Here is a 26727-nt window from a genome sequence, read left to right on the forward strand (position 1 = left end):
ACTACCACGGGTTTGTTTATGTATTTAGATGGGGGTGGGGTGGGCGGAGTCATGCCATGTGTTCCTGGGGGCCTGAAACTCACAGTCTCCTCCTTTTAAACAAATTATTTTAATTACTTTTCCTAAATTTTATTTTATATATATGAATGTTTGTGTGCCTGGTGCCCACAGACACCCCAAGAGGCCATCCGATTCCCTGGAACTGGAGTTACAGACAGTTGAGAGCTGCCATACAGGTGCTGGGACTCAACTGCCTAGCCATCTCTCTAACTCCCTCCACAATCTTCTTGCCTCTTCCTACCATGTGCTGGGATTGTAGGCGTGTGTCACAAGACCTGGCATACAAGCTTATCTCTTTATGGACGTGAGGCAGATTTCAGTCCATGTTAAAAAGGGGTTAAAAAACCTTAGTAGGGCCAGATATCGGAAATACAGGCTCCACGAGAAAGTCCTCATTACAGCATCAGAGGTTAAGGCTTTTTTTTAGTAGAAATAAAGCAGTAGATAGGGTGCATTATAAACACGACACCTATGAGAGCCCAATGCGCCACTGCCTGGACGGCTTTGTACCCACGGAGGGACAGTGGCACTCAGGGGACAGCTTCGTGCTGTAAACTTGGGTTCGGCTTCCATAAAGAGAAGATAGGGCCTGTGCCTAGTCTTATGTCAGCTTGACACACAAGTTAGAGTCACCTGACAGGAGGGAACTTTGACTGGGAAAATGCCTCTCAAAGATCCAGCTGTGGGGCATTGTCTCAGTGAAGTGATCCTACCATTGAGGGTAGGATCATCCCTGGGCGAGTGTTCCTGGGTTCTGTAAGAAAGCAGGCTGAGCAAGCCACGATGAGCAGCTGCCCTCCATAACCTCTGCATTATCTCCTGCTTCCAGCTGCCTGCCCTACTCTGAGTTCGTGTTCTGACTTCCTTTGGTGATGTGGCAACATGGAAGTGTGAACCTGTTCCTCCCCGCCTTGGGGTTTTGTCGCAGCAACAGAAACCCTGACTAAGTGTTCATCTGAGCGACTAAGTAGATTTAAGACAATGCCATGGGAATGTGCAGCGAGGTTCTGCCTGCTTGTTTGCTATCATTATCAAACCACAGCAGGGCTGAGGAGTCCCGAGCAAAGGATGTGGGCTTAAGATACACTGAGAACAGCATCAGTTGGGGAAGGGAAAAGAAATTCCTGACAGAAGCGAAAAGACCCACGCCTGTCCAGAGACAGGACGCTGAACTAGAGTTCAACTGGAGGGGGCATGGCCATCTGTATTTTCTCCACCTTTCTTGTTCTTCCTCCTGGCTGAAAAATTTCAAAGATCATACTGAATCCAACCGGCCCCTCCCATCCAAAGTCTGATCCTCCTGGTTCATCCCCATAGCAACCAGAGATTCTGGTTTCTATCGCCAAATGTCTAGTGCCATTAAGTTCCCACAGGGCAAGGTCTCATGTTTATTGCCATACAGCAAACTGGTGAGAAATCACCTGACATGTTTGTTTTTCTGCTCCGATATCTGCATTTGTGTCTCCTCACGGCTGACATGGTGTGACCTGAGCTGAACTGATCCGAATAGGAGTCAGCGCGGGACAGGACAGGAAGAGGGGCTACACGCAGTGGTTCTCAACGGGGGTGGGGGGTGGGGGGGTCGTCGAGATCCCTGGGGTGGGTGGAGCAACCTTTTCATAGGGGTCACGTATTAGATATTTACAATACAGTTCATAACAGCAGCAATATTACTGTTAAGAAGTAGAACCGAAAATAAATAATTTTATGGTTGGGGGTCACCACCACATGGGGAACTGTAGTAAATAGGGTCACAGCATCAGGAAGGTTGAGAGCCACTAGCTGAAGGTATGCTCCCAGCTTCCCCGATGACGCAGTCCAGGGCTGGATGGAGCCAATTATTAGGGATCTACTGAGTTTCTAAAGCCCCCATGGTGAAGATGACATTGAGCCATTCTTGCTACGTCTCTCCCAGGCCCCAGTTTTGACTGACAAACCACAGGAGGTGAGATACGAGATAGCAAAACAAACAGGAGAAGGGCAAAGGGCCAAAACCACATTCTTTCTTTCTTCCCTCTTCGAAGTTTCTGTTCCTATTCTGGAAAGCAAGTTTAGGGATGACGACTCCCACTCCCTGACAGTACTTTACTCTGTGAAAGGATCCCTGATACTCACACTGCTAAATACTGCGCAGCTAGGCCATTGTTAGACTGAATAATAAACCCGAGTAATAAACTGTGTGTCAGTACACTGAACCTGAGAGGTTTATGTCAGTGTTCTCCTTCCATGCTTTCATAGGGAGCCAGGAGCTGGGGCCCTGTGGCTGGGGGCCTGTGGCCGGCTGGGGCCCTGTGGCCGGCTGGGCAGACACCTACCGAGTAGTACACGTCTGTCATCTGCAGGAGGTTTTTGGTGCTCCCGTTCTCGTGCATTTCAATGGCTTCTCGGCCCCATTCTTGTGAGCGAGGATTCTTGGGGTACTCGGCGTATGGGGACATTTGGAAGTCCCCACTTTTGAAGATGAGTTTACTTATGTCATTTTTACTCTTTCTGTGAGATGTTAAAAAGATGCGCGACAAATTCTATCAGTAAGTTGTGTCAGAAAACGGCCTCTGTGACGAGACTGATTCGTGTGTTTGGCAACATAAAATAGACCTGGCACTGCCTCTGTATTTCCATGCGGCTGCCCAAGAGAAATGCTAGGATGATTTAGTGTATGCCTAAAACACTAAAACTGACATTAGGTGTCCCCTCTGCCATCCAAACAGACAAACAAAAAACAAAAAACAAAAACAAAAAGACTTTCTATCTTCAAAAGCCTAAACGGAGCATGAAGACAGCCCCAAAGAAGCTATTAGTGTCCTCTGGGAGCAGAGGGACTGTGCCCTGGAGTGGCCAGGGGCACAAGAATCAGGGTTCACAGGTGACCGTGGTGGGGAAAGGAGCTCACTGGTGGCCAAACGTCAGTAGACACAGGTGAAGCATCAAGGCTGTTCTTGAGTTTCCAGAATGGGAGCCAGGCCTCAGGTGGCTCTGACTCGTGGAGGCTTAGCCCGAGGTTCACCTGCAGCTACTAGAGACCTGGGATGGGGTTGGCCTCTCCACCCCCCAGCCAGGGTTTTACTTCCAACCTCACAAACCACAAAACCTCCATGGGGGCCGCCTGCTTACAGCCTCTCCACGTTCTCATTTTAGCAGGCCCAGAACCCACCCTGCTGTGAGGTTTCACTGCCTAGGACTGGTTGGGGCAACTGTCTGTCTTGTGGGTGGAGGATCAGAAATATTTAATTCTATTTACTCTGAGTAAGAGAATCTGAAAGCCATTGTACATCCTGCACTTTAAGTTTCTGGGAAAGGCACAGAAATGATTCAGCGTCGTAAAACTGAAGTTCCTGCACACGGCTTCAGTACCGGCCCTTCCGTCAGGCCCAGAGCCTACCCGCTACTACTGTGCGGTGACAGGTTGGCCCCACTGCTGTCTTCCCCTTTCAGTAGCCAAGAATCTGGGCTCCCTCCAGAAACGCCTACATTGCGTGACCGAGAATGCTGCCAAGACAAGGTTTATGTCCTTCCGCCTGCCAGGCTTTGTTTCTCTATGTAACTGCCCCTAACCGGTTTATTTCCTTGCATGCTTATATCTGATGGCAATCTGAGAAGAAATGGCTATCCCACGAGGCCCGCACTCCTGAGGGATATAATGCTTACCATGTTATTCTTGGTAGCCTTCCTGGAGGCAAAGGATGCTTTAAAATGTCCTTACATCATGGGCACAAAAAGATAACGAGCTACTTCGGAAAAGTCCCTCCATCAGTTACCTACACATAATTCTTTCCATTTGATATCGTTTAAATCAATGATTGTAATTTTCCTTTACTTGAACAGGTAATTGTAGACAAGGAGATCTAGCTTCCCCTTTCTCTTCCCTTCCCATAAGAACTCCATCGCAGGAAGCCTGGAGCGAAGGTCACATTATTCATCCAAACCATGGCCCCCTCCATCGCCTTTGCTGCTGACATAGCTCAGGCAGCCCCCTCCCTCCCTGCGTCTTTGCATCTCTCTATAAACACAGATCTGAGAACCGATTGACGTAACCATACGATTTACTCGTTTAATGGTTTTTACCACATTCACTGTGGTGTGCCTGCCCTCTCAGTTTTAAAGGTGCTTCGTCACCTACCCCATAGCAACCATCCCCAGCCTTCCAACATCTCTAACCTAACCTCCACCCTAGACTCCAGCTAATCTACTTCCTGTCTCTAGTAGATGCATATTAATCATATCACAGCCCAGATGATCTTTAATAACTCATGTTCATAACGCAGCCCAGATGATTTTGCAGTTGCTGTCTTTCACCTAGAATAGGATGTTGAAGGTTCACCCATGTGTCAGTCAGTGACTGACTGTGGGTCTTGGGGACAGTTCTGTCACATCTGATTTTCTTATTCACCAGTCCACAGGCCCCGGGATTGTTTCCCCTTTGGACTCTTAGGAACAGACTCGCCATGAACACACTAGGCCAAGTTCCTGTGTGGACGTGTTTCCATTTAGTCTCCCCTTTAACTCAAGGAGATCCAAGTGTCTCTGTCTCCAGAGTGCTGGGATTAGAGATGCGTGTCCCCAGATCTGGCTGTTTTGCTTTTTAAAACAGTCTCTTTGTAGGCCTGGCTGGCCTTGCACCTGCTTCCCAGCTAAGGATAACTTGAATTATTGATTCCTCCTGCCTTTACCTTCTGGGCTGGGATCATGAGAGGACAGCACCATGCTCAGTTTTTGTGTATCTGGGGAGCAAACGCAGGGCTTCACGCGTGCTAGGCAAGCACTCTACCAATGGAGCCCCATCCTCAGCTCTAGAGTTGGAAAGTTCTGGATCTCGATAAAATCCAATTCGCCTTTTTATTTAGTTGGTTGTGTTACTACCTTTTGGTTCTTTGGAGACAGGATTTTATCATGCAGCCCAGGCTTGCCTATAACTTGCTATGGACCCCAGGCTGTCGTCATCCTCCAAGGTATATTCCTTCTGCCTCAGTCTCCCCAATGCTACGTTGTTCAAGGCTAAACACTGACCCTCTGTATAGCACAGTTGATAAAGCGGGATTTAAATTCGAGATCTCGGTCACTCACCTGCAACAGGTAACAATGAGTGCGGTGCCCAGGATGAGTAGAAGGCCACCTCCAGCTGCCGCTATCACCACGGTGATGAGCTGATAGGCTAAACACATCAAACAAAGGGGCAAACAAACAGGGTGGATTGGCAGGAGGTCATGAGTAATAATCAGAGTTTCCGCCCCGCTCCCACCTCTGTCAGCGTGGCCCTGGCTGCTCTCGCCTAAGGCCTGATCTCTGGCCCAGAAAACTCTAAGGCTAGAGTTCCACTTTCTTGTCTTGAGAGGAATCCCCCGTTTAGCCTTTTCTAGGAAAGTGGCCCTAAAATTCTTCCTGTAGGACAGCCCTGATGATGTCACTGAACCACAGATGAAAGAGACAGGCAAACATTATGTTTCCCCAAACTGATCTGAGAGATTTCGCTCATCCTTTTCTCTCTCATTTAAGATGAGTGCTTCTTTGAAATTTAAACATCAGAAAACTTGTTATCTTGATGGTGACCATAGAGATAAAGATGCTTGGTTCACACTGGAGGCAGAGGCAGGCAGATCTCTATGAGTTTGAGGCCAGCCTGGTTTATAGAGCAAATTCCAGGACAGTCAGTGCTACACAGAGAAACCCTGTCTCAAAACAAAACAAAATAAAAGCAGATGCTAGATTCTGTTTTAGGGCCTTACTTGGTAAAACAGAACTGAGCCAGGTTAAACTCTTCAATTTCAGAAGAAATATTACAGGTTTGTTAAATCCAGGGACCCAGGGGGCTCCATAGACATAAATTTAACTACCAGAAATTAGCACTGATAGAATAATGCTGAAAGGTCTAATTAATTGGGTTTTATATCTATATATATGTAGCAAAATTATTTCTTATAAATTATATTAAATATTCTATTTTTCCTGTGAAATACAATTAAAATTTGTTCTTCAGGTTGCAAGATCTAGTATGAAAGGGCAATAACTAACTTTTTTTAAAATTTATTTTAGCTGGGGGTGGTAGCTCAAATCTTTGACCCAGTGCTCAGGAGGCAGAGGCAGTTGGATCTCTGTGAGTTTGAGGCCAGCCTACAGAGCTAGTTCCAGGACAGCCAGAGCTACACAGAGAAACCCTGCCTCGAAAAAATTAATTTCATTACCAATGTTTTATTCAATTATTTGTCTGTGGCATGACCCAGGAGACCAGGAGAGGACATCAGATCCCCTGGGACAGGAGTTACAGAGGGTTGTAAACCACCAAGAAAGTGCCGGGAGTGGAACCCAGGTCCTCTGCAAGAGCAGACAGTGCTCTTTAACACTGAGCCATCTCTCCAGCTCCAGATGACCAGACTTCTAAAGTAAAATAAGACTGAAACATCTGTGAGTTCGAGGCCAGCCTGGTCTACAAGAGCTAGTTCCAGGACAGGAACCAAAAGCTACGGAGAAACCCTGTCTCGAAAAATCAAAAACAGAAACAAAAAAACAAACAAACAAACAAAAAAAACAAAACACTGAAACAATGTTCTGCAGCCATTTTCATAAAGTCGAGAGCCAGAGCTCTCGCCCCATCTGGATGAACGCCTACATTAAGGGCTATGAGCAGAACAGTAAATGACAAGCTATGAACCCTTCATCTAGCCTTTTATTTAAGTAAATAGCAAAGAGGCCGGACTCTTATGAAAAAGATTAGTACTGCAACATAGAGGAATCACATGAAGCACCCTCGCTTCCCTCGCCTCGTGATACATGCGTTCAGAGGTTCCTCTTACAAGTGAGGACAAAGCAAACCTCTTGGGGATTGCATCCATGTTCATCTTTAAAAATATTAATTTTATGGGTATGTGTATGACTGGTATATGACTGAGTGTAAGTATACATGCCGTGTGCACGCCCGTGGAGGTCAGAATCAGGCATTGGATCCCGTGGACCTGGCGTGACAAATGCCTGCTAGCCACCGTGTAGGTGCTGGGAACGGAACCTGCGTCCTCTGGAAGAGCAACAGGTGCTCTTAACCATCCAGCAAAGAGGGTGGCAGATCCTGTGGAACTGGAGCCACAGGTAGCTGTGAACAACCCCATGTGGGTGCTGGGAACTGAACTCTCGTCCTCCGGAAGAGCAGGTAGTGTTCTGAACCCCTGAGCCCTCTTTCCGGCCCCACATCCCTGCTCTTCATCCCCACCAGCTCTGCCCTGAGCTCCTGTCATCTCATCTGGACAGCAAGCCTGATCGTGCTGTTCCCGTTCTAAGAAACTCCTGCGTTTCCCTGTGCTCGTTTATTTATTTTACTTTTGAGATGAAGTCTCATGTAGACCAGGCACCTCTCTAACTTGCCATGTAGCCAAGGATGCCCTTGAACTGCTTGCTGCTAGCATCTACGTGGAGTGCTGGGATTACAAGCGACCACATCTGGTTTCCCTTTGTCCCTCCCTATGTTTTGGACAGGGTTTCACGTAGCCAAGGCTGGCCTTGAACTCCTGCCTCCATCTCTCAAGTACTGGGAATACGGGCATATGTCACCATACGTGCCTTCCCTCTTTTGTTTTGTTTGTTTTCTGTTTGTTTGTTTATTTTTGGTTTCTCTGTGTAGCCTTGGCTGTCCTGGAACTCGCTCTGTAGACCAGGTTGGCCTTAAACTTAGAGATCCACCTGCCTCTGCCTCCTGAGTGCTAGAATAAAAGACATGTGCCACCACTGCCTTTGCTGTCTGTTTTCTTTTTGAGACAGGTTCTCATCCTATAGCACAGGAGCCTAGAACTCACTATGTAGCCCACGTTGACCTCAAAGTTGAAATAATCCTCCTGTTTGAGCCTGGGATTGCAGTCATGTGCTACCAAACCTGGTTTATTCTGTTCCTAAAAACCAAAATCTAAACCAGGCTTATTGGTACATGCTTTTAATCCCAGCTCTGGGGAGACAGAGACAGGTGAATCTCTGTGAGTTCAAGACTAGTCTGGTCTACATAGCAAGTTTCAGGACAGCTGGGGCAACACAGTGAGAACCTGCCTCAAAAAACAAAAGAAGTGAACTATAATTTATCCTATATATCACACTAATTTTTCTAGCTTCCAGCAAAACAACCAAATATCCATTATTTGACCCCTGTAAGTGGCTGCAGGCTATAGCTGCTCCTCTTTGTCTGAAAAACAACATACTTTGCAGGAAAATGGATGGAACTGGATAACATCATTTAAGTAAAATAAGCCAAGCTCAGAAATATGATTGTCATCTGCATTCTCTACACACACACATACACACACACACACACATGATGACATGAAAGGAGAAGGCAGACAGCAAGCGGAGGAAGGAATAACTGATTAAATAGCCTAGGGTGGCTTGGAACTCACTATGTAGCCCAGGCTGGCCTCAAACTCATGATCCTCCTGCTCCAACTTCCCAAGTACTAAAATTAAAAGCGTGCGCTATCATACCTGGCTTGATCACTTTTTAAATACACAAAATCTCGCTTGGTCCCCCCTTCTATCCCTTTAGGGGTCAACTGTCATACACTTCCTTTTCTTTTTCATTTACAGACATTCACTGTGGACACAGTGAAGTAACCCAGACTCAGCTATCTGGAACCTAGCTGTGTAATGTATATATATGCAGATGAGTGTGGGTGAGCGTGAGTCATTGTATTAAAAAGGAGACCATGGGTGGGGGAAGTCGAGGGGAGGCAACAAGACACAGGTGACGTGAGGAAAGGACGCTATAGGGAAGTGAATAGGAGGGGATACGTAGGGTCAGAAGAATCAACATAAAAGAATCATGTTTGAAAATGCTACAATGAAACCTTGAAGTGTATATTCTAATTAAAATATTTTAAATAAAGGAAATAATAATAAAAATAAACAAGACAGAGAGATTTCATTTATGCTTTACCATCACTGTCTTTCTTTTTTTTTTTTTTTTTTGAGACAGGGTTTCTCTGTGTAACTGTCCTGGCACTCACTCTGTAGACCAGGCTGGCCTCAAACTCACAGAGATCCACCTGCCTCTGCCTCTCGAGTGCTGGGATTACAGCCGTGCGCCACCACCGCCCAGCTACACTGTTCTACAGCATCATTTAAACTGATCTTTGGGGAACAAGTGCTGACTTTAGCTTTTCTGAGACACAGAGCTTCATGGGGTCTTTCTCCTCCAACACCAACTGCCATGTTTACTTTGCAGGCACTGTGTGGGAGTTTAGCAGGATATAGACAGAGACGCTGCCTGTGTATGTCCTGTGATGTCTAGTCTGAGGAGACGCTGCTGCAGGAAGCTGGGGTCCCCAGGCCTCCTTTCCTGGCCTCGCCAGCCACAGCTCCTTCCGCCATCCTCTCAGCTTGAGGCCAGGACCTCCGCTTGCATTTTTCCACCAAACCAACCCACTCTGGGCCTCTCCCTTCCTCAGGAGCTCCTTGCTTATGCGGCTGTTTGGAAGGAACCCACTGTCTGTATAGTCCACCTCTTCTGAGAACTACGTACTCCCTCCATCTGCTGTGGGGTGGTCATTCATGTTGACACCCTTGGCCACAGCTGATGAGGAACGAATACATGATGGAACTTTCTCTTTCACACACAGTCAAGAGCTGCATGGATTCTGGGAGAGGAGGAAGCCCGTGGACAGCCACACCAAGTGAAAGCAGAGAGAAGGTGGAGTCATGCTGGGATGTGCTCTGGGAGCTCTGTCCCCAGCAGCCAGAGGAGCCCGCTCCAACAATTCCTGACACCCGTCCCAGGACAAGCCCTTCTGCTAAGCTTCGCTTCAGCTCGCCAGTCTTTCCTCCAGAACTTTCTTTCTTTAAAAAGAACACACTTTCTTTCTTTAAACCCATGCAACAGAGCTTTCTAGGCAGCCTGATTGGTTTTCTTTTGAAATTTGTTCAGTACTTTACCACATAAGATTGGAGTTTTGCCTTTTAAGCCTCCCCATCCCCTTACATCTCTGCTCAAGGTTTTCCTTTTCTTTCTCAGGTTATGTTGTAATAAGAGCAGCGGGCTACGTTCCTTGGGCGCCACTCTGTTGATATATGGAGCGGCAGGCTGGGCTGCGTCCCGACACCCGGCTAGCTTTATACCTGAAATAATTACACGGAAACTGTATTCTTTTAATCACTGCCTGGCCCATTAGTTCCAGCCTCTTATTGGCTAGCTCTTACATATTGATCTAATCCATTTCTAATATTCTGTGTAGTACCACGAGATGGCTTACCAGGAAAGATCTTAACCTGCGTCTGTCTGGAGTGGGAGAATCATGGCGACCCCTGACTCAGCTTCTTTCTCCCAGCAATCTGTTCTGTTTACTCCACCCACCTAAGGGTTGGCCTATCAAATGGGCCTAGGCAGTTTGTGAAGCTACCCAGTGCCCACTGCCCTCCACTGAGACAATCTCCATGTGACCCTTACTCTCTGCTGGGGTCCCTGTCCCTTCCACTTCACCAGGCCATGGGGATGTTCTCCTCTCCCAAGCCCTGCTTCCCCCAGTCCTGACGGGAAAGAAAGCCAGCTGAGGCCAGTGGGATGGCGGCTGGCCCCGATTTCTGGGTGATTATGGATCACTCCTTCCTCCTAGCGTTTCTGGGTCTTTCTGGACCTGAGCGACTCCTGCCAACACAGCACTTCCTCTGACCTGAATCTCCCTGCAGCCCCCTGCGAGGACAGGGAGAGCAGACTGAGAAGTTCTGCGTCTATCAGGTTGTGGGGGCGGAAGGCAGTGGGGAGTATCGTTTAGGTGGAATGCCCTAGTTCACCGGAAGAGATGAAACAGAAAAGATGGCTCTGAAAGCCACACTTTGAAACTGTTAGGGAAGAACCACCGTCGAGCCAGAGACTTTGAAGCAAAGGCCACGTGGACTGGGTATGAAAGAGGGAAGGACAGAAATGTCTGTCTGTCCGTGATAAGAAGAAACCAATCTAGAGCAGCAGTGTGAGTTCTACGGTCATGATGGGACAGGGGCCATAAACCAGAGAACTGGCTTAGAGGATGAGCCTATAAAAAAGGTCACCAGAGGGACACAACATATTACAGCATAGGATAGTATGGCACTATCAAAAGTGACATAATAAGAGTATAGAAGTGAAAACACTGTGGTTCTAAACAGGTTACAGGGCTGGAGGGATGGCTCAGCACTGGCTGCTCTTCCAGAGGACCTGGGTTCAATTCTCAGCACCCACATGGCAGCTCCTAACCATCTGTAACTCCAGTTCTCGAGGATCCAGTGCCCTCTCCTGACTTCTGTGGGCACCAAGTATGCACTGTACAGACATATACATGCAGGGAAAATACTCATTCACAAAATAAAGTCTTGAAAGTTTAGAAAAGTAGGCTACAAACTAGTATATCCGCTGAAGTCCAACCCCTTGGAAAGGAGACACACTCACACGGACGATGCCTGTGTTCGAGCTGGAGATGCATGCAATGCTCCACACAAGCAAGTTGTTGAGTCTGGTAAATGTCCAGATTCTGATTTCGTAGGTGTGGAGAGAGGAGGTCTGTGTCTAGCATGTGCTTGGTAACAGGGGCTGCTGGTTCTCACACAGGCCGTGTGTGGTATATGATGGGTGATGGATGATGTGCATCCTCCTCTTTCCCTGGTAACTGGGGCTGCTGGTCCTCACACAGGCCGTGTGTGGCATATGATGGGTGATGGATGATGTACATCTTCCTCTTTCCCTGGTAACTGGGGCTGCTGGTCCTCACACAGGCCGTGTGTGGTGTATAATAGGTGATGGACAGTGTACATCCTTCTCTTTCCCTGGTAACTGGGGCTGCTGGTCCACAGGCGGTGTGTGGCATATGATGGGTGATGGACAGTGTACATCCTCCTCTTTCCCTGGTAACTGGGGCTGCTGGTCCTCACACAGGCCGTGTGTGGCATATGATGGGTGATGGACAGTGTACATCCTCCTCTTTCCTTATCTTACACCTATACTCTAATTTATTTGGGGTTTGGAAAGGGAAAATTAATGATTTTACATTGTTCTATGCTATGACAAAATAAAAAATTTTAAAAGAGAACAAAGTGGCTGGCATGGTGGCACATGCCTGTAATCCCAACACTTGAAAGGCTGAGGCAGGAGCATTGTGAGTTTGAGGCAATCTCAAGCTACAAAGTAAGTTTTAGAGTAGTATGAGAGATATGTTAGACTCTAACTCAATAAGCAGATACATAACATACACATACATATAAACACACGCATATACATACACTCATATACACACATACATACTACACGCATATTACATACACACATACAAACATGTGAGTGAGAGGAGCAAAAGGTGAAGCAACTCAAAGCATCGGGAAGAAACTATACTTCTGCGCAGAGGAACCAACATAAAGTTCAGCCAACAAAGGAGATGTGCACGAGAGAGCACAGAGGACAAGGGACAGCTCTGGCCACACGTTTAGGAACTAAAGTCTTGAGAAAGACTCATCCTACCCCTTTTGAAGGAATTTTCTATAAGAAGCAAGGAGTGGAACCTAGGCCGAGCTAGAAAGCTAGCAAGAACCTCTAAAAGGCAGAACACAGATTAAGCCTCTGCCTAGAATATACTGGAGTTGTAAGGCAGCCAGGAATGTGGGAACAGGGGAATTTCAAGGTCAAGCAGGTAGCTGGGGAAAGCTGGCTTATCTGTTTCCTTGGGCTTGAGGACAGACTGTGCCTATCTAGAGACAGTCCCTGCCTGCAGGAAATCAATGGGACTGGGTGCAGTAGGGCACACTTGTAACCCCAGCACTCGAGATGGAGGGAGGCCAGCCTGAGCCACATAAAGTAAGATCACATCTCAAAACTAAAAGAGGAAAACGAAAATCAGGTTGGGTGACAGCAGCCAGGCTGAGTGGTACAAAACACCAAATGATGAGTCATGGCTTCCTGGGGGCTTTCATCACCAATGGGGAGACCAGCCAGGTGCCCTCAGCTCCATAGCCGACACCCAGGGCTGGGCCCAGACTGAGATAAGGAGGTAGGTGGTGGTGTCTGCTGCTGCAGCGTGTACAGAAACACCACCACTTGACATGTTATCACAAGTCGTAACATTTTTATCAGCTGTCATAAAATGTTTTATAATACTAACTTGAAGTAAATATCAAAGCCACTACAGTTTAATGATAAACGGTCAGTTCCTGAAGTGGGCTGGGGCCGACGATCGAGGCAGGTTTCTGCTGGACTAACTGGCCATTTGGGTAAATGGAGAAGGAAAAGTGGTCTTTAGAACCTGAGAGAAATTCTGTTTTTGTTTTGTTTTGGTTTTGGTTTTTTTGAGACAGGATTTTTTGGTGTTGCTTTGGAGTTTGCCTGGAACTAGCTCTTGTATTCCAGCCTGGCCTCGAACTCACAGAGATCTGCCTGCCTCTGACTCCCAAGTGCTGGGATTAAAGGTGTGTACCACCACCACCCAGTTATTTTTTAAGATATCCACAAACAAATAGACTTGACTATTTTTTCACCATAAGAGTTTAGAGAATAAATGGATGCAGGGTATGTATTTCCTAGACAGACAGTAGCAATGGCCAATTATATTTAAAAAAAAAAAAAACAACAGCACAAAACCCAGAATATGAACACATGCAATACTACCTTCCAGAATGCCAGCTATTCTCCTGAATAGAAAAATAGAAAGATCTAGAACCCAGCACTCAGGAGGCAGAGGCAGGAGGATCTGTGGGAGTTCAAAGCCAGCTTGGAGCTTGGTCTATATAGTGAGTTCCAGGCTAGTCAGAGCTACATAGAGAGACCTTATCTCAAAAAAAAAAAAAAAGAAAGAAAAAAAGATAGGGTAGGGGAGAAAGGCTAAGCTAAGCTTGATGTGGACACGGAAGACATAAAAAGTGGGGCATACAGTTAAGAAGCAACAACATCAGGGGGTCTTAACGCACAGGGAATAGAAGCATATCTACTTCCAAACTGATAAACTGGGAAATTCACCATTTGCACATTTACCTGTATAAGAGGGGACAGAGGTCACCTGGAAACTGATTGCTATTATTTTAAAACTCTATCATATTCTGTATGACAAATTTTGTTTCATCATTTTGAAGGTAACTTCCATCTTGAAAAATGCCAGTGCAAGCAAACCTAAAATGGCTCAAGCTGTTCTTCAGAAGGGACTGGATCCTGCTTGCCACGCCGTCAGCACTTGACCACATTGAGTTTTACTTCAGGGAGAAAGAGTCTACCTCATGGCAGGTGACTTGTCCTAGTTGGCACGACACTGCATAGCAGGCTGGTCCTTGTCCCAGTTGGCACTTGACTGAAGTCTCCTGACTTTTACACTCTCTTGCTCGCTATGGTCTCAGTGGCTTCTTCCCAACCATGTAACTCTCCTGGGCTGCGATTGCTAGACCCCAGCAGTCACTGACTGCAGCCCAGGAACTCACCTGCCCAACAGCTCACTTCCTGTGTACTTTGCAAACCTAAAGCTGCACGATCGATCCTTTTTTCCTTCCATAATTTGGACACATCCACTCACAAACTGGTCCCAAAACACCATGGATCTGTGGCTGCCCCAAGACCCTAAATGGGTCCTAAATGGTTTTCCCACCCCGGGACATCCTTTTTACTCTCACGCCACCCCGGTGTCTGCCCAAAGTCTTTTGGAACCTCTCTCCGATTCCATTATTTCCAGGAAATACTCCCTAGTGTCCTGGGTTTCCTTGAGGTGTGGGCTCTTCCGTGCCTCCCGCCTCCCGCCTGACTCGTCATGCTCAGAGCACAGGAGTTTATTTCTTCCCCGAGAAGCCTTACTCTCTCCTTTTCTCACACACCCAGCCCAGGACTTGAGAATACAGTGGAGAGGGGAGGAGGCTGTCAGCAGACCTGGCCCCACCAGTCCCAATTCTCCTCTTGGGGATACTTACGGTTTCCACAGTTGAGACCACCAAGACCAAACGGGCAACTGGAAGTCAAGAGAGGCAAAAGAAGACTCAGATTCAAGTCTCAAAAGCTATGACAAGGTGATGCATGTGAGAAACAAATTCTTTACTTAGGAGAGATTCTCTATTAGGATGGTCTGCCTTTCTGCTTGTTTGTTGTTTTGTTTTTCTTGTTGCTCTGGCCATCCTGGAACTTGCTCTGTAGACCAGGCTGACCTAGAACTCAGAGATCTGCCTGTCTTCGCCTCCCAAGTGCTGGAATTAAAAGTGTGTGCCATCACCATCCACCTGGATGCTCTGTCTTTTAGGGTGTTTTTTTTTTTTTTTTTTAAAAAAAACATTTGTAACAACTTCATCAGAAAAAGCGAATAGGGAACCCACCTCATACAGGTTTCGTTTTCAAGCCTGTATCCATCTTCACACGCTAAAAGAGAAAAAGAAAATCCATGAGGGTCCACGGGAGCAGAGCTCACATTTAACTGAACACCAGCCACCCAAAAGTCCACAAGAATATTCTAGAAGCCAAAAGTTTTTAAATTATCTATATCCTGACCTGAACACTATTGTTATTTCAACTCTTAAAGGGATCGCGAAACTTTTCTTGACCTCAGTGTGGCTCAGTTCCCATCAGTAAAAAGAGGGTTATGAGAGAATAGTAATAACAGTGGCCTCTTAGAGGAGGTGACATATTTTAGCCCTCTTCCACGAGGAGGCTAAAGTGGTGGATGACACCCTCTCGAACCCAGTCCTGATTGTTGCCCAGGTCTCCATAAGTGAACGCTTACCCTATAATCTGTGCCAGAGATTTCAGATGTACCTAGATGTGTCCTAATTTTCACCTTGCCAAGAACATAGTTTTGAACCCTCTGGGCCTGCTGCACAGACTACAGCCCAGCTCTTCTCCTGGGCCAGCGGTTTTCAAGCTTGTCTGATCATAGGATACTCTCAACATCATCATAACTCAGCCAAACACCAGGGATGGCGACGCACGCATGAATGAAAGCCGACAACGAAAAATAACCCCGTACACAAATTCCTTGCTGCAAGGAATGATACACTTTTTGATTCATGATTAATGTCTGATACACATCGCATAAGAAATCAGATTTAAAAAAAACACAGAATGTAGAGCTGCCAACAGGGAGCAGACAGAGACACAGCGGGGAGGAGTTGTGAGTGGCAAGGGCAAGCGAGCATGGGCTGGGGATTGGATGGCGGATACACACCCTGCAGGCTGGGACAGGAGGTCTCACAGGCTTCCCGTGTTCTGCCACAATTTGTGCATAACAGTGTCATCTGTGTAGATGTCCTTAATATTTTCCTTCTTTACGTTTCTAATGCCAGAAGCTAAATATTCCCAGCATCCATTTTACTGTCATGCAGCATATGTTAGCTGCAACAGTTTTGTGGAATACAGTTTGAAAAACACTGTTCCAAATCATCTGAAATTGATCTCATCACCGACCACGAAAGGTCTGTGAATGCGATGGGTTTTGCAGACTCACTTTTCCTGAGCTAGAGGCTCACACGCTCCGGCCTGTTTACCTTAAGCAGCAGCCACAAGAAGTCCCTGCAGGATGCTATGGACCACACTGCTGCAATACCATGGTAAGCTCTCAGTGAGCATGCCCAGAGAAACTTCGGTGGGCCTCAATATGTAAGAAGATAGGGAGTCTCCTTCTATGAGCTCTGATCCTTTCGAAGTCATGATCTTGCTGGTTCTGCGTTAGGATCCGAGCTTAGACCTTCAATGTACGGCTTATGTTGGCAAATACGCTCTTTAGCTTTTTGCAAGTTTGCTTTCCTTCCAGCCTCAACAGAGTAGCCAGTTTTCTTTTCGACCTTCAAAATGTGCCCTTTAAATATGCACATTTGCTGACTTTCAACTCACAATTCTCCTGCTTCAGCTTCCCAAAGCTGAAGTCATGGGCATGTGACACTATGCCCATTACCTTTCATCCCCCATGCCATACCTAACCAGCCAAATCTGTGAAATAATAATAATAATAATATCTCTTTAGCAGGGTGTGATGTTACATGCTTTTAATCCCAGTGTTCTGGAGGCAGAGGAGGTCTTTGTGAGTTTGAGGGCAGCCTGGTCTATGTAGTAAGTTCCAGACCAGTCAGAACGACATAGTGAGACCCTACCTTGAAAAGAAAATCACTTTATTGTAATGAACTCACAAACAAAAACATCACTCAGCTACCTAATGTGGGATTTCCCTCTGTATGCTGTGAATATGTTTTATTACCATTGGTTAATAAAGAAGCTGTTTTGGCCAATGGTTTAGCAGAGTAAAGCCAGGTGAGAAATCTGAATAGAGATATAGAGAGAAAGTAGGTGGAGTCAAGGAGACTCCATGTAGCTGCCAAAGGAGAAGGATCTGGAACCTTTCCAGTAAGATACAGTCTTGTGGCAATACATAGATTAATGGGTTAATTCAGGATATAAAAGCTAGCTAGAAATATGCCTGAGTCATTGGCCAAACAGTGTTGTAATTAATATAGTTTCTGGTTGATTATTCGTGTCTGGGTGGCCAGAAAATGATCGAGCAGTCTCCACCTACAGATACCCACACAGATATACATTGCCCTGTCCAATTCTATACGTTCCAGTCAACTTCTATAGAGTTAGAGCTTCGCTTAGGGTTTTGTTGTTTTTATCTTTGTTTTGTCTGTTTGTTTGAGACAGGGTTTCTCCGTGTAGCTCTGGTTGTCCTGGAACTTGCTCTGTAGACCAGGCTGGTCTCAAACTCAGAAATCCACCTGCTTCTGCCTCCCAAGTGCTGGGATTAAAGGCGTGCGCCACAACCTGGCTTCACACAGGGTTTTACACTTTAACTATTACATTTTTTTTAATGCAGTTATCCACCACAGAAAAAAGAAAAAAAAATTTACAACACGGTTGAAATTAGAAAAATAATTAGCTTTATATTCTTTTTCAAGATTCATGTCCTTTTGCTTTTATTTGGACCCTCTTCATTATCTGGCATTATCTTTACTAGGTCTCTTTTCTAAATGTTATATTATACCCACACTTACAGCTGTGCATATATACATGTCGACATTACAGACCAGGATTAGGCGTATAAGGGAGAACATGCGGTTTTGTTTTTCTTCCAGAATTCGGTGAGCTTGCTCAACACTATATCTTCTGATTCCCTCTATTTTTTGAAAATTTCATGCTCTCCTTTTCTTTTCTTTCTTTCTTTCTTTCTTTCTTTCTTTCTTTCTTTCTTTCTTTCTTTCTTTTTTAGATTTATTTATTATGTATACAATATTCTGCCTGCATGTATGCCTATAGGCCAGAAGAGGGCATTAAATCTCATTACAGATGGTTGTGAGCCACCATGTGGTGGCTGGGAATTGAACTCAGGACCTCTAGAAGAGAAGCCAGTGCTCTTAACCTCTGAGCCACCTCTCCAGCCCCTCCTTTTTCTTTACAGCTGAATAATGTTCCATTTCATTTTGTATATGTGACATATTTTTATTATGTCTCTGTTGATAGGCATCTAGGTTGGTTTCGTTTCCTTGTTATCAAAAGCAGAGCAGCAATAAACATGGGCATGTAAATATCCCTCTGGAAGGGCATGGGTGCTCCAGGTAGATGCCAGGACTGGAACAGCCAACTCATGTAGTTCTATTTTTAGTCCTTTAAGGACCTCCCACTGACTTCCATACTGCTGTATCTATCTGTACTCCCATCAGCAGTGGATAGGGGTTCCTGTGCCCACATCCTCTCTAGCGTTTGTTGTCAGATCTGTTGATGCAAGCCATTTCGAGTAGGGTGAGGTGCTATCTCAAAGTAGCTTTGGTTTGCTTTCCCTGATGACCAGGAATGCTGAGCACTGTTAAAATAGTTTCTTCTTTTGAAAAGTACTTGTATGTTTCATTCTCTCTGCCCAGTCAGTATGCTTTCAAATCTGTATTTATCTATTTATTTTTACTTACGTGTGTGTGTGTGTGTGTATGTGTGGCTGTGACTATGGCTGTGTAAATGCCGTGGGGCACAAGTAAAGGTCAGAGAACAATTCTCAGAAGTCAGTTCTTTTCTGTTATTTTTGGGGGATGTGGGAATTGAACTCAGTCCCACAGGCTCATGTCCCTGCCCACTAAGCTATCCTGCTGGCCCCCCTTTAATCTTCTGTCTTTTTATAAGTGTTATATTTATTGTTGCTGTTGTTTGAGACAGGATTGCTCTGTGTAGCCCTGGCTGTCCTGGAACTCACTTCGTAGACTGGGTTGGTCATGAACTCATAGATCTAGTGCTGGGGTTAAAGGCATCAGTGTCTCAACCACCTGGCTCATTTTATGGATTTCCAATAGGTGTTTTAAACCCTTTCTTATACAAGCAAGAGCAATCATATACTATTTCGAGAGGAGATGAGGCTGTATTCCCCCATCTTTGACACCTTGAGTTCTCTGCGGGTCTTAGGAAAGCAAGGACTCCTCCACGGAACAAGCAGGGTGATCCTGCCATTTCCTGGCCTGAGTAGACAGCTTCACGGCCCCGCTCATGCTCCCCCTCCTAGCTCTGCATCATGCTCCAGATGTGGGGATGAGGGAAGCCCCCGAGGGATGCTTTCTGGCTCAGATTGCAGGAGCGCCCCACGGGGATAGCTCAGCTCTCCGCCTGCCTCGGCACTGAGGTGGACTAATGTCACCAGGGCATTCTATCCCGAACACTCTTCCCGCAAACATTTTTACATCCATCTACACACCCAACCCTCATCTGCTGGGTGGGCGTTCTCCACTCCTGGCTGTCCCCAGCCATTCACAAGGGCCATCTGTTGTCCTGCCTATGAGCTCCAGCTGGTGGCTTGAGCTATTTTCATGTAGCATCAAAAGTATCCTGACTCCCTGGTGGAACAACATTTCTTTAATCGGAAGGACATGAGATGGTGGGGCTGCTCAGTAGGTAAAGACATTGCCACCAAGCCTGATGACCCACGTTTAAGCCCCAGGACCCACATGGTGGAAAGAGAAGAGATTCCATCAAGTTGTCCTCTGACCACCACATGTATGTATTCACAATGAAAAAATGAACAAATATATACATGGAAGATATTTTTTTTAAAGATGTATTCATCATTTGTGTTCCTATGTGCCCGGTGCTGCTCTTGGGACTTTTAGGGGAAACCTTGCCGGTAAAGACACTCCCAGTTCCTCCTCGCACATACCCCAGAGGAACTCTGACCCCAGAGCCCTAGAGACAGAACAAATGTGGCCAGAATTTGTATACATGGCCTCACTGGGTTTCTCCTATGGCTAAGGGTTCAAAATCAAGCTTAAAGAACATAATGAAGTTTGAATAACTCCTTCACAGGACACAAAGTCGAGATGTACTGATCCCAAGACATATTTGTTGCCCTGTGGTCACTTTAATAGACACATGAGCACTACTTACAACATGCTAAGTCCTGTCCTCAATACAGTTTTGGCTCCTGAGGTGCTTGTCATCTGAAGAGATGAAGACTTAGAATCTGGGCTGCAGAGAAGGATCAGTGACTGAGAGCATTTACCGCTATGCCAGGAGATAGGCATTGGGCTCCCAACCATCTGTAACTCCCACTGTGGAGGATATTACGCCCTCTTCTGGACTGCTAGGCTACTTGCACATGTGTAGCACAATACAGATACCCAAACACATAAAATTAAAATAAAATTTTGCCAGGGGTGATGGTGCATGCTTTTAATCCCAGCACTAAGTGGGCAGAGACAAGGAAATCTCTATTCAAGATCAGCCAGTTCTACATAGTGACACCCTGTTTTTTTAAAAAAACAAAGCCTCCCCCCAAAATCTTTTAAAAATGCTAGTCTCAATCTAGTCAGAAGGGGGCGGGGAAGGTTGCTAGCATGGAAAAACTCAGGAAGGACTCATATTTTAATTTTAAATGTCTGTGCTCCAGCACGAACAGCCAGAAGATGTCACTGCTAACCCATGACAGAGCTAGAGTTCACAAAACTCCGGAATCCATTCATTAGTTTCAAGCCCGCGACCACTGCTTAAGATGGGGCCTCATGGGGCTTCAACAAGCCCCAAGGTCAGTCAAGGTTTTCCCAGGCTGCTTCTTGGTCATTACCAGGTAAACATAAAGTTGGTGGCACCTGTGCCACTTAAAGCACACGTACTGAAAATGAGAACCTGGAAAGGACCACGGCGACATATGCCTGAGATCGTTGGGACGCGGAGACGGAAGATCCTGAGCTTGAGGACAGCGGAGCTACCTATATATCGAGTCCTAGGTCAGCTTGGGATACAAAATAAGATCATTTCTTATTTCTCCCCTCAAGTCATGGCAAATCTGGCCAGATCTCTATATGGCAGAGGAGTGAGAAATGTGTATGTTTTTTGTTTTTTGTTTTTTTCTTTTTGTCTAAATTGCTGTAATTCAAGCTATACACTGTCAAGTGTTTATATGCTATACACACATGCCTCTTACAGACTCACAGACATCACTATACTGTCTTTGCCACACTTCCAAAGCTACATATAAAATTGAAGGAGATGTCCTTCTTACAGAGGCTTGCCCAATGCCAGCAAGGTTGCCTCTAAGAGACAGTTAGGACATTGCTGACTTGGAAGTAGAAAGAAGTGGTCCAACCCAGTCAGGAGCAAGGGTGGCCGGCAGGGCCACTCTTGAAGGCCACGAGGTTCATGAGGCCAGGTCCTCTGCACACGTATGGTCCTAGTAACCTTTGTCATAGGCACATAGCACACAACACAGTGTCACAACACACACGGACTTCAGCGCCATCATTTTCCCACGTGCAGCTGAGCTCCAGCCCCCATTTCTGAGAAGGGCAGAGAAGCAGATAAGAAGGGGTTGGAAGCGTGGTTTCTTTGAGGAAAAGCAACAGTCTGGCACAGCCATGAGGGGCTGGGGACCAAGCATACCAGGCCTGAAGCCCAGCTCAGAAAGCAGGCGTTCTTCTAAACCTGTCATAGGTCCCACGTGGAAGGCTGACGTGGGACCTCAAGAGAATTTTCTATCTAAACCTAACACCATCAGAAGGTCTAAGGTTCAAGATGAAAGGGCTGCCCCGAATATATTTCTATATTCTTTTGATGAAATGAGTCCTTTAAGGGGAAGTTCTGACCCAAGCAACATGCTACCGTGCCCCTGTATGTGAGTTTTCTCTAGGATCCCCGTGTGTCTGTCACTAAGAAGGTGTTGGCTGAGCAGGAAATCTGTGTCGTCCACACTGTAACTAGAGCTGGTGCTCTGTAAGAAAGTAGTCTCTATCTGCCAGCCTTGCTGATCACCTCAGACTGTAGCAGGCTTCGGAGCCAGGGCACACAGCACTCCAGGTCTGAATAAAATTGATTTTAAGGCAAGTTTTTTTTGGACCACACTCATCAAGCACAATCTTTGTCTCAAATGGAGTGAATGTCTTCCACTTCTTCTAAAAGACTGGCAGAATGGGGCTAGGGAGATGGCTCAGAGGTTAAGAGCACTAGCTGCCCTTCCAGAGGTCCTGGGTTCAATTCCCAGCAACCACATGGTGGCTCCCAACCATCTATAGTGGGATCTGATGCCCTCTTCTGGCATGCAGGGATACAAGCAGTACACTCATACATAAAATATAAATTAAAAAAACCCTTTTTAAAAAGGCTGGCAGAATTAGATTTCTACTCTCCAACACACCAAGAAATCTTTAAAATGTTAGCCCATCAAATGCATAGCAACCTAGATAAATACAAGAGCAAGTTCCCACGGGTTACAGAGCACAGCCTCAGACACAGCTTTCTGTCGTTCTTGGGACAGCTAATGAAATGTCACCACATTCCTTTCAAAGAAGTGGAAACTGAGGCTCAGAGAAATGAAGTGGCTGCTTAAGATGAAACCTAATCAGTGAGGAGAATGTGGCTCTGGTGTCCCGGGTGTCCTGGGCATCAGTGAGTACACTCACTACTGAGTCACAGTGGCCCCTGAAAGGCCCTGCTCTGTGCCTGTATTTCACCGTCATGGTTAATAAGCAACAGGCAAAGCTTTGGGGATAAAAAACAATTTTTCTAACCTCTTCTAACTGGAAGGGAGGTGAAGGGGACCCTTGTGATCGCTTCCTGGAAGGGAGGGGAGGGAACCCCTCTGATATCTTCCATTCTCTTTCCTCTTGAGCAGGACTGGCTAGACTAGTGTGCTGCAGGAGATACATGCAAGGCGATACTGTATCCATTCCTGCAGCCAGCCTAATAGCAAGAACCAGTTACTCCTAATTTAGAAACATCATGCCCAGAGCAGAGCCCACCCGCATGGTATGCGCTGCACCTGCCTATCTCAGGAAGGTGTCTAGAACTGCTGGGGACCCACAGCTACCTCGGCAAGAGTGATCCATCTTGTTGAACTGAAAGTAGCCGGACTTGCACTGACACAGCGCCACGCCATCCAGGTCGGTGCAGATGGAGGTCTCTCTGTCACACTCTGGACTCTTCCGCTTGCACAAGCTGCCCGCTGGGATGGGAAAACAAGACGGTGAAACCAAACCAAACCTCGTCTTCACACCTTACAATGCATGAACTTGTTATTTCAAGAGGCTGAGAGTCTCCGCGGAGCCCTACTCCTCTCAGAGGACCTGCACAGCCTCTGCCCCTTGTTTCCGGGTCACTGCTGGTAAATAAGTATTCACAAGCATTCCCTTGTGGTGTATTCTGTACCCTCATGTTAAAGGACTGGGTGGAGGGGCAGGTAAGAGAGCTGGAACAAACCCAGAAAATGTGACCATGTTCTTAGGGAGCTGAGCGCTTGGACCAGTTCCGGCCAGACCATTCTCAAGTGGAAGCATATTTGGTCTGTGTGTGTCCTCAGGGGCCTAGGACCACCCCTTAGGGTAAGGAAACTTGCTGTGCCCCCCGTGTGCTGCCTTTTTCGGGTTTATTACAGCCTGGGGTTGAATGGTAATCTGGTTTCCCAGGCTGGCAGGAAGCTGTTTGGTCTGGCTGTCTTCCCACTATGGTGGTGGTTTCTTGAGGTTTATTCAGCATAGGGTCTTCAGCACAGAGACCAGCAAGTGAGCATGTGCGGGCTGGAGGGTGGTGGTGGCCCTACTGGCCTGTCAGTCACCCCTCCATCAGCAGGAGAAACAGAAGCAGGCAAGGAAGGAGGCCAGCTTTAAGGGCACTTCCATGTTCATTTGTGAGCGTTATTTACCTCACGGGTGATGAAGAATCTGTTTATCAGTAGCAAAAAGCATTCACTTCTGGGTACACAGTCCTTTATGAGGTTTTATCCAGCAAGCACAATGAAGGCTACATTTCACTACCCGAGATAGACAAAGGGGCACTGGGAAATGGTGCACAGAAAGGACAGAATTATGAAACCAACTCGACAGGGACTAATAACTCGTCTACACATGTACAAGGCAAAGGGAGTCAGATGTGTGCTGTCGCTGCTGGGGGCCAACAGCGAGTTCAATGTGGGACAAGAGCGGCCATGAGACGGGAGGCATGTGCATTGCTGTACAATGAAGAGTGGGTGTCAGTTTTGTAGGCATGGTATCCCCTCTTCTATCTCAAAGAAAAGACCCCAAGCTCTTCAGAAGGGTCCTGTTATTAACACTGCAAAATTAACCCTTGTCTGGGCAAGTTCTGGTGATGCAAGCTGATGCTAGGGTTTAACAGCCCACGTGGAACTCCCAGCATCCACCCCTCTGAGAGACAGCCTGGTCCCAGCGGGGTGAGTTAGGGTCCAGCTTCAATTCTCAGTGCCGAATTTCCTGCCTTTATCAGTGCAGCTGACGTGCTAAATCGGAGTTCCTTTGTTCATTGTGAAAAGTTTGTATTCAAGGGGAACTTAAACGGGAAACAGTCTCACCAGGCAAACTCTGCAGAGCTGGCACCAGGGAGGACCTCAGCCCCCACAACCTCTCATCCGACTTCTCTGAAGGCTCTGCCAGTCAACTGGTTAACAGAGAGTAACACCTCCGGGATGCAGCCTTGTTCAGGCCATCCTAGCCTGGGAAATGCCCGGTCTGATTAGGTATTTTCTGGAAGCCAATGCTAAATTTTCCTTTCATCCTCTCAACTGATCTGGGCCGCTAGCAAAAACATTCATTGCCATGCCAAAGCAGGCATTTCCTGCCCAGCGTCAGACTCCTGTTTGAACAGGGAGGGCAGGTGCTGCTCCCCCCCCCCACGAGGAGCCACTTTCAGCCTTCACAAAGAACATCTTTCGTAAAGCCACATAACAGGACCTTGCAGAGTCTCACTTCAGTCGATCCCTGGTGATGGGAGACATCGGCACTCACAATTCCCATGGTCTCTCCTGGACATTAGCATCCAGCAAAACAGACAATGGGCACTCATGTGAGTCTAAGGTTGAGGCATTCCACGGGGGATTTCCACAATCCCTAAACCTCAGGAGACCATGAGAACTAGAGGACTTTGAAAGAAGGAAGGTGAACATCTAGGGAACTGGAGGAGAAAATCGTGCTTGCCAGTAACAATGTTGAGGGCAGTCTCGCTGCCCAAAGGCTGGAAATCCAGATGTGTAGCACCTGCTGGTCTACTACCTCTCTAGCTCCAGAAAAATTACCAAGAGACAGAACTGAACCTCTTGGTCAAACCTAGAGAAGATCTGGAGGAAAAATGGGGACATGAGCCCAATCCTGGCTAATACGTGTGGCTGTCTTTATTCTCAAGGGACTGGAAAGGAGCAGTGGGGATGGTCTCAAGGTGACCAGTGACTGGTGACTGGAGTCTTCCCATAAACCACGTGGGGGCAGACCAAGCAATGCAGCTGAGTGAGCAGGCACAGCTAGGAACAGGCTCTTGCAAATCCATGTAACCACCCACTTAATCTGCAAGGCACAGATGCATTGCTGGCAACAGGAAAGTGCCCTGGCTCAACGCTGACCACACAAAGTGCAGTCCAGAGATGGTTAGCAAACTGTAGGGTACCTACCTCAGGGGGAAGAAAAAAAATGGTACCCTTGAGTCCTTGGCAAGAGAAACAAAAACATAAAACCAGAGAGCCTCAAAGTTTCCAGCACACTGTAACAGGGCATGGACTTTGAAACAAGACACTCTGACTCTCCCTGGTCCCATCCATTTCTCCCATTACTAAGCAGCAGCCCCCAGGAGCTTCTCTGACAATGGAAGGACAAGCGCCAACTCCCAAGCTCTGCGGTGCACTCACTCATGCAAGGGAAGCCCCTGGGCCAGCAGTTACGAAACCCTGACCTACTGGGAATACCCTAGACCAACCAGCGGATATGGCACCAAAACCCGATACTTTCAGCTTGTGTCTAGCATCTGGATGCCAGATGGGGAGTCTTAGGCTAGGCTCTCCTTCCTTTGCCAGCCCTCATCCAGGGGTACAACAAACTAACCAGAGTCCACTTTGATCACTTACAATGCGCCAACAGGGACTAGCTCTGTCTTTGCCTAGAGGCAGTTATGATTGCAGCAAGTTTTCCTCTCCCAGATGTCAAACTACCCCACAAGAGGCAGTGTGCCTTCCAGAGTTGTCTTTAATTGCCTTCTTCACTGGCCTCCCCGTAACACGAGCCAAGAGCCTCTGACAAAAGAGCCAAGAACCGAGGAAGGGAGATCCTCATCATTATGGTATTCCTGGGAGCACCCTGCTGAGCATTCTTCTGATTTGCCTATTTTTTTTTTTTTATGATAGGAAACAATCAAAAGTCAGGTAACCCTGCAATGGGTCTTTTTGTTTTCTTAGTAATCACCCTATGAAGGTTGCGGGATCACTGACAAGTCTACACACTCTGTACATCACTTGTAGTCTCCCTAGGAAACAAGAATAATATCCTTGGGTTCTGTCAGCTCCTG

The 26727-nt window shown here is 46.7% G+C and overlaps 1 protein-coding gene across 3 annotated transcripts in view; it reads right to left on the reverse strand.

Annotated features, from left to right (window-relative positions):
- Heg1 (heart development protein with EGF like domains 1) overlaps nucleotides 1-26727 on the reverse strand; it is an 83515-nt gene that overhangs the window by 5497 nt on the left and 51291 nt on the right. For all 3 annotated transcript variants that reach the window (XM_057763639.1, XM_057763638.1, XM_057763640.1), the window contains 5 exons: nucleotides 23258-23392; nucleotides 15318-15360; nucleotides 14922-14959; nucleotides 5122-5209; nucleotides 2376-2550 (listed from right to left, as the gene is read on the reverse strand). In XM_057763639.1, the coding sequence (XP_057619622.1) occupies nucleotides 2376-2550; nucleotides 5122-5209; nucleotides 14922-14959; nucleotides 15318-15360; nucleotides 23258-23392 (479 nt within the window). The remainder of the gene's footprint in view (nucleotides 1-2375; nucleotides 2551-5121; nucleotides 5210-14921; nucleotides 14960-15317; nucleotides 15361-23257; nucleotides 23393-26727) is intronic.

Source organism: Chionomys nivalis, chromosome 3 (genome assembly GCF_950005125.1).
Source record: "Chionomys nivalis chromosome 3, mChiNiv1.1, whole genome shotgun sequence".
NCBI lineage: Eukaryota > Metazoa > Chordata > Mammalia > Rodentia > Cricetidae > Chionomys > Chionomys nivalis.